The 8,231-nt window shown below is 32.6% G+C and overlaps 3 protein-coding genes across 3 annotated transcripts; 2 read left to right on the top strand and 1 right to left on the bottom strand.

Annotated features, from left to right (window-relative positions):
• The first annotated feature begins 191 nt into the window (after nt 1-191).
• Nucleotides 192-974, top strand: LOC123013142 (protein Dr1). The gene is made up of 2 exons (XM_044411518.1): nt 192-535; nt 584-974. Exons 1-2 carry the CDS (start codon nt 295-297, stop codon nt 853-855), a joined length of 513 nt encoding a protein of 170 aa, XP_044267453.1. The 5' UTR covers nt 192-294; the 3' UTR covers nt 856-974.
• Nucleotides 975-1,329: 355 nt separating this feature from the next.
• LOC123012434 (general transcription factor 3C polypeptide 2) lies at nt 1,330-5,736 on the top strand. The gene is made up of 16 exons (XM_044410348.1): nt 1,330-1,501; nt 1,585-2,047; nt 2,101-2,347; nt 2,398-2,566; nt 2,621-2,940; nt 2,997-3,039; nt 3,084-3,260; nt 3,310-3,439; nt 3,485-3,566; nt 3,619-4,227; nt 4,278-4,386; nt 4,434-4,593; nt 4,642-4,836; nt 4,888-5,102; nt 5,149-5,382; nt 5,433-5,736. Exons 2-16 carry the CDS (start codon nt 1,642-1,644, stop codon nt 5,652-5,654), a joined length of 3,318 nt encoding a protein of 1,105 aa, XP_044266283.1. The 5' UTR covers nt 1,330-1,501; nt 1,585-1,641; the 3' UTR covers nt 5,655-5,736.
• On the bottom strand, nt 5,715-8,040 carry LOC123012435 (microtubule organizer protein 1-like). The gene is made up of 6 exons (XM_044410349.1): nt 7,636-8,040; nt 7,380-7,586; nt 7,047-7,219; nt 6,843-7,006; nt 6,018-6,103; nt 5,715-5,963 (listed from the first exon to the last, which is right to left on the bottom strand). Exons 1-6 carry the CDS (start codon nt 7,756-7,758, stop codon nt 5,739-5,741), a joined length of 978 nt encoding a protein of 325 aa, XP_044266284.1. The 5' UTR covers nt 7,759-8,040; the 3' UTR covers nt 5,715-5,738.
• Between the last annotated feature and the right edge of the window lie 191 nt (nt 8,041-8,231).

Here is an 8,231-nt window from a genome sequence, read left to right as displayed (position 1 = left end):
TATATTAATTAGTTTTTACATTAAACATCTAGCATCTAGTTAACGGCACAAAAGTGTAAAACATGTTTTTTTTAATGAATCCCCTAATTTTCTGATGTCTGGTGATCCCACAACCACGTAATAATTAAAAGTTGTACTGGGGGAATTCTCATGAGCGTATATTCTCGGGATGTTTTATTCTCGTGCGCTTTTATTCTATTTATCTTGCGCAAGCTGTCAATGTCAATAAATTGAGGTTAAATCACATCTTTTTGTTGATAAATATTGTTGCAGATTATTATTAATAAATTTGCAATGTCTAATCAGAATAATGCAAGTGGTTTAACAAACACCGAAGATGACGAATTGACTTTACCTCGGGCTAGCATTAATAAAATGATAAAGGAGTTGGTCCCATCAGTTCGAGTTGCAAACGAAGCTAGAGAATTAATCCTCAACTGTTGTACGGAATTTATCCACTTGCTCAGCTCTGAAGCGAATGAAATATGTAATAGATTAGACAAGAAAACTATAAATGCAGAACACGTGTTGATGGGTATGTTCCACGTTTTGTAAAACAATAGAAAACTAAGACTTGTTGCAGCTTTAGAAAAGTTAGGTTTTGGTGATTACCAAACAGAAGCTGAAGCTGTTCTTAAGGATTGTAAGGCAGTTGCAGCTAAACGCAGGAGACAAAGCACTAGGTTAGAAAATTTGGGAATTCCAGAAGAGGAGTTGTTAAGGCAACAACAGGAGTTGTTTGCGAAGGCTAGACAAGAGCAGGCTTTTGTAGAACAACAGCAATGGGAGCAACTGCAAGCTGCGGCACAAGCTCAAGCTTCTGCTTTACCAAACAATGATGATGATTATGAATGATTAATTGAAAGTTAAAATAAATGTATTGTTACTGTTTTTATGTATTATTTTATAATATATTTGATTTAGGCTTTGTATAATCAATAATCGTGCTCTGGAATAAACGCTTGAAATTTGAAGTTTTATAAAAAAATATGTATTGTATCAACAAGAAATTAATTCCTACGATTTAGGGATATTTGTGAATAGGTCGCCATAAATTTGGTTAAATATAAGAAGTAACCAACCCTAAGCATTCAAAATTACTTCTGAAAATTCCAGTTACAAACAACATGAAAAACGTAATTTTTCTAAAAGAGTTCAAATCCTAGGTGGTAATTTCGTGTTGACAAATCTGTATTTTAACTTTAAATTTACAGTAGGTAGAGAAATCTGGGTGGGAATTAATTTTTCAAAATAAGCCACAAACGCATTGGATCGCATGCGCTTGGCGACGTTACATATTTTGGCAACACTTTTTTCATTGAAATATCCCCAAGTTAAATGTCATTTTGTAATAGAAAAAAAGTTATTTAATTACTATTTAACACGAAAATGAAAAACATATTTTATAATTAATAAAAAAAAATGATTTTTTTGATAAGTAAAGTGGGGATTTTTATATCAGCAAAGCTATTACACATTGAGGTTATGTGAATGAACTCGTGTAAGTAAATTCTGAGAATATTTTTTCGTTATTATCTTGATTGTATGTAGAAATAATGAACTTATTCGTGCATGTTATTTTAGAATGTCACAAAAAAGTCAATGAGTAAAAATTAATGTTTATCAAAAAATTATTACACGATGTCGACTAATGAAACTGGTATCGAAAAAAATGAAAACGTTGAAAGTGAACCTCCAGCACCCAAGAAGCGAGGAAGGAAGAGAAAATCGGAAACTACTGTTAAACAGTTTGAAGAGAAAATTATTGATACAAGTCCAAACGAAGAGACTGTCTCAAGAAGGGGACGCCGACGTAAAAAAGTGAATTATTACGAATTAGCCAATCCAGATAATTTGGATTATGCATTACCTGTTCAAACAGATATAAACTATTTTAATAGTGAAAATGAAAAAATAAAAATTAACAAAAAAAAAGTTAAGGAAAGTTACAGTAAATCAGATTTTTCAGATATTTCTTTTGATAAAGAAGTATTAGCAAATCTAAAAGAAGAAGAGAATGTTTTAAGGAACGATGAATCGCAAGAGGGTAAGTTATTTGATATTAATTGATATACCAGTGTAATTAAAAAAATACAATAGATCTATTTAAATCAACAAATGGCAAAGGGGATGATAGTTCAATAAAAGATCTGATCCTTGATGATTCCACCACAGATTTTGAACCAACAACAAGCAATCTAAATACTAAAGATAAAAGATACAACTATACAGGAGAGACTGTGAAAATGATGAATAAACTGTTTAGTCTATTTTCAAACACTAGTGATGATATGAGTACAAAAAATAATACTAGGAATGGTAATAATTTGCCAAATAGTAGTAAAAGGTAAGGAGTTGTAAGTAGTCCATATTTATTTATTAATGACTCAATAACAGGTCACACATAAAACAAAAAAAAGAAAATACAAAAGAGGAAGATTTAGATGACGGTAGTGGCAACGTCACTTGTGCAGTTTGTAATACCACATTTGATAAAAATATATGGAGCCACCATAAACAAAGATATCATAATAATTTAGCATGGCGGGTTGGAGATACACCCTTAGTGAGTCATGTGTAATCAGTTTAGTTAACAAAAATTGAATAAAATGTTTTATAGGATCTAAATGACCAGTCTTTTGTAATGCACACGCTCAACTCGTTGTACAAGAAAAAGAAACCTTTATATTGTGATAAATGCGGGGAAGTAAAAAAATCAGTGGTTGGGTTTTTATCTCACCGTTCCCAATGCTTAAAGTCAGAAGAACAACTTGAATCTGTTAAAATTTCTTGTGAATTATGCGGCAGAAAAATGTTACCAGTGAGTCTARCAACTCACATGAAAATGTTACATCAAAATCCGGAAAAAGAAGACGTTCCTGAAAAACCAAAAAATAACGTTGAAAAACCGCTTCCTTCTAAAAGAAGTGCAGCAAAAAAGTATTTATTCCAATAAAAACGGATATATTAGTATTATTATTATTCTTTGTTTTTAGAGCAATGARAATTATAGAAAATGTCACAAAAATTGATAACAAGGTGAATTCATTTAAAGGTGTACAAGCTTGTAATTATTTTTTTAGGACCAGTATTTTTCATCAGATTTAGATTTAGGATCACAACAATTTGCCAAGGATTTAATGCAGAAAGAATTAGACGAGACACAATTTATAGAATGTAAATTTAAGTGTAATTGTATTACAACAAATCTGGAGGATGCATTGAATCACTTGAATGAATGTACGGAAAAGTTGAGTGAGGTAGGTTTCTTGTAAAAAAAAAAAATCGGGGGTTATTTGATTTTTTCAGGGTTTTGTTTGTAAGCAATGTTTGTCGATTTCAACGAAGTTGGAAGACATTATTTATCACATTGAATTTGCTCATGAAATAAATGTAACAGTTGATGGCGATTCTAACTCTATAGAGAAAGAAACTAGCAGTAAGTGCAGTGCATTAGTCTCAAAATATTAAAATTTATTTTTAGAAATTCCCTTATATTTACAAAGCCCTGTGAAAAGAACAGGAAAATGCCTGTTTCCGTTTGCTTTTGATTGGACTTTCAAATTGTAAGGTTCGGTTGCAGAGAAAAGAATTATAATACTAGTGTGTTGTTTTAAGTTGTGAAGAAAATTTCTCCAACCTTCTTTTTCAAGAATTTAAATTTAGTGAAACTAATTGGCCGCTCCTCAAACCGGAAATGGCCACCCACTATTTACCCAAACTCGATGAGTCTTGCGACGTAGCCCAAATTCACGTAACAACTTTCATAAGTACACAAAAAGACTCTTACACATACAGAAAATACAAATTATTTGAATCGAAAATTCACGGTGATCACAAACTCACCCTGTTTTGTGGAGGCCCCATATCATCAATGGCATGGTTGCCAACCCCTTGTACGTCTTTAGAAACCAATCAGATTCTAGCCGTTTCGGTACTTAACTCTCCTGATGAAAAATACGAGACTTATGAGAATTATGAAGTGAAATCGGCGATCCAATTTTGGAATTTTGGTCAGCTCCGAAATACGGAAGCGTCGCTGCAAAAACCTGAACTAGTTTTTACTTTAGCTCAAGATTATGGCCCTGTGTGGCATATGGAGTGGTGTCCTTCAGGGTGTTACAACTATGAAGAGGGAAGAAATGGGCGTATGGGACTTTTAGCAGTGACAGGGTCGAATTCAGTTGTTTATATTTATTCAATCCCGTTTTTTAATACGCAGGAATTGTATGTCATATTTTTGAAAATTTGCAAATAATGAAGTATTTTGATTGTAGAGGTTTGTTTTATAAACCTAGACCTGTAATGAAATTATTATTACAGAGACCTGGTAATTCGTTACTAGGTGGACTCAAGTATTATCCTTGTAGAATATCATGGAGTAAAGTAAGTTCTGTCATGCTAAGTGATCATATGTTTATACAAGTTTTCAGTCTTCTGGTCATAATTTTATAGCTGTGGGTTACACAAATGGTTTTGTTGCTCTTTTTAACCTTAAAACAAGTTCTGTACTATTGAAATATAATGACGATGATAGCATTCCGTGCATTTTGCCCCAGAAGTGCTTCCAGGCGCATTCACACACCATCACTGGTATTACCTATCTATTTTTTGTAATTTTATAAATAGAACAAATTGAAGCTCTTTCTCTCTACCACCTTAACGGGGGCTGCCGTTGGTTACTCTCCGGGTCAATGGATCGCGCTGTGAGTCTTTGGGACCTGGATAATTACAGTTACCCCATCTGCACGGTCAAAAAAAACGTAATTACTGATGGTTTTTGGTTTAATAATTGGTTATGCTATGTGATAGCATCTGATGAAGGGTCAACTTCAGGTAAGTCGACTTGAAGTACATTAAAAGAAAAGATAAATTCGATTTTTGTAGCACATGTTACAACAATGCTGAAACAATCACGTGACTACATGTACGACCCTAATATACCACTAACTTGCTCGTCATCTACGATTTCGACAATCTCGGGCAGTGATTGGCTGAATGGCCTTCTGCATGCGAACGCTGTAGGCGAGATTGTAGCACTTTTCCCTCATCAGTTACTGCACACACCTGAACATCAGAAAGTTCTAAAGACGAAACGAATGGTGAGTTTCAAATGCTTTTGGGTGGTTTGTATTGTTTTTTTTTAAGTTGTTTGGTTACACCACCCTAATTGAGAAAAGCAAGTCGAGTGAAGAAAGAGTTGCCAATGAAAAAATCCGGAAAAAGACTTTACAGAATTTGTTGACGAAAAAATTGACAGCTGGGGTTAAATTGTCTAATATTAAGTCGGATTTTGACCACAATGATCTGTTTATGAACGAGCCTGTGTTGTATGAAGAGGCCGAGCAGAAATACGCTTTGTTGTTTTGTGATAATAAAATGGTAGTTTAGTGTGATGTTTGACGATTGTATTTTTGATGTATTTTTTTTAGGAAACTTACGATGATTTTCCTAAAAATGTGGCAAAACAGTTAAGTGCACTATCGAAAGATTACGGAATTACGCCACCAAATCAGTATCCTTTAAATACAATAAACAAAATTGTGTTCAATCCTAATAGACAAGCGAGTTTATATTACGCAACGGGATATCAAGCCGGGTTTGTAAGACTTAGTTGGATGCAGTTTTTAAAAAATGACCATCAGATCAAATGAAAATTTTAGAGATGTCTTTTTATATACACATATTGTATAGGTTATTGTAATTTATTTTGTAAATAAATTTTTGGAACTGTTATTTTATTCAATTTCAATAATCTCCTCGACAATACCTCCTTCCTTTTTCTCTATTTTAACAATATTGAGCTTTTCTTCTAACTCGTGAATACGACTTTCATATGCTTCATTCTGCAAAATCAGTTTAGTGTTTGCTTCGATTTCCTGGTCTAAAGTACGACTGAGTTTAGCGATGATTTGCTCATATTCGAAGTTTTTTTCCTGGAGTTTCTTGTAATGACTTTCYCACTAGAAAGAAAAACGTTTCGTTACGTCTCGCAATGTTTTAGGTTGAGCAGTCACCCGCAGAAATTTAATTTTTTCCAAAATCTTCAACTGATTAGCGTTCCTTTGACGAGTAATGCAGTTATTCAAAGTCTCGTATTTTGCTGAAATTTTTTTGCAGTTTGTGCCTCCATATTCAGCATCAGGTGTCTTAAAATTCGTAGTAGATTCGATAACCACAAATAGAACTCGTCAGAATATGAAACATTTTTTTATCAATTTTTTCCGTAAACGCGTCACTTAATAATTCTTTGTAATACTTACTTGACTAATGTAAATACGACAAACATAATAATAATAGTAATTATTATTAAACTAATTTAGTTAATTAAGTTCGGTAGTCACAGCGTGGGTAAATCTTAGATCATAGTTTTCAAAATTTCATTTTTTGGCGGCTACGCAACTGGTCATTGGCGGCGATCAATATGTTTTAATACATACCATTTTAACTTGGAAGTGGTAAATCATGATGACTCTTTATTATACCTGTACTTCTCATAGCAAAACAGTATTAACTACAAAWCACAATTTTTTCAAATAAGCCCTTTTAAAACTAGGTGTTTGTTATATTTATAATATTCTACTTGGACTTCTCAAAAATTTATTAAATGGAATAAAAGGACTTTATATAAGGTAATTTACTAGCTGTTTAACTATGTACTAAGGTCAAATTTACACTTAAAAAAAAACTACAGTTAATAATACTGTTTTGCACTGAGTAAGGTAAATTTAATTGTAAATAATACATACTATTATACGAAATGATCTAGAAGAATGGAGTTATATTGGTGGTTAATATGTCTACATATTGAATTTTAAAACATCCGGTATGCCTATATTTACCACAATTTTCAATGTACGCATCTTCCAATTTAATGTATTCATTTTTCAGTTTCGAATTCTCTTCACTCAGGAGCTGACATACATTTTTAAATTCTTCGGCACTTTGCAATTTTTTGTTAAGTTCTTTTATTACGTCATGTTCCTTTTCCAATTTATCTGAACTCCTAAATAAATATTAGCTAATCGTTACTTTTCTTAACTTACTCTTTAATTTTTGTTGTTATCGTATTAATTTTACATTGTCGATCTTCAAGCTCATCTTGAAAAGCGCGAGAATATTTCAATTTATCTTTCAATTCCTCTGCCTCCCGGGATAAACACTGTTTTTCGTGCGCAATTTTTTGAATATTCTCATTCAAAATTTTAGTTTCTGACATCTTAACACAAGCAAAAAATAAAAAATATTTTTATAGGAAATTAGTCTGTTCCGCAGCGATTCTGATTGGACGCTCCTGACGGTTTTGTTGTGCGAACATTCAATCAGAATTGTACTTTCCCAAGTAATGAAAAAATAAAAAAAAACTTCGAAATACTCACTCTCATCTCTTCTTTTAATTTTAAAGTGGCATGAGACTCATTAATATCTTTCATTTTTTCCTCCACTGTATTAGACTTATTCAACGCCAGTTTCAAGTTAAATTCTGTTTCTTTCAATACTGACTTGTTAGCTTCTAACTGTCTGTTTAAGTCGAAAACTTTTGAATTAGCATTATCGAGCTCTTTTCTCAACTGTACCACTTGATTCTAAAAGAAATAATCAAAACCCTATTTGCAAAGATAAAAATTTATAAACCCGTTTTAACAACAATTCATTTCTAATCTCCCGATGATACAACTCAAACTTCTCAACATTGACCTCCGACTGATTGCATTTAATCTTCTCCCGTAATTCAACGATTTCCTTTTCACACTCCATCGTAAAAACCTAAAATACGTAACCTCTGGTTTAAATTTACGTAACAGAAGCCTTTCAAAATGTGAGATATTAAAATTTCATTGGAATTTGAATAATCTCATTAAGTTACTGCACTGCGCCTGTCAATTCTTTTCCGATAATTGCATTTATTCAGTGGCTGAATTTTTCTCGAGAAGACAAGTCTTGTCAATTTTGTTAATAAAAAATGGAAACATGGATTAAAAACCAGTGTAATTTTCACAACTATCGGTCACACTCTTACAAAGTATCGCAAACGTTGAAATCTTTATTCACCGGTAAAAAAACAACACAAATTGAAACTGATCCATTCATCAACGACATAAATGAAACAAGGAGACACAGTGTGAAGAATAAAGTGGATAATGAAAATGGAACAAAAATTTGGCGCAGGTTGAGTCTTCACAGTTTCCGGAAGCGTAGAGAGAAGAAACAGGAAGAGAAGAACAAACCAA

The sequence above is a fragment of the Tribolium madens genome, unplaced genomic scaffold, assembly GCF_015345945.1.
Source record: "Tribolium madens isolate multiple individuals breed KSU strain unplaced genomic scaffold, Tmad_KSU_1.1 Scaffold_96;HRSCAF=242;Tcas5.2_LG5, whole genome shotgun sequence".
Taxonomy (NCBI): domain Eukaryota; kingdom Metazoa; phylum Arthropoda; class Insecta; order Coleoptera; family Tenebrionidae; genus Tribolium; species Tribolium madens.
The sequence above is the reverse complement of the archived record's forward strand: the minus strand, read 5'-3'. Positions and strand labels throughout refer to the sequence as shown.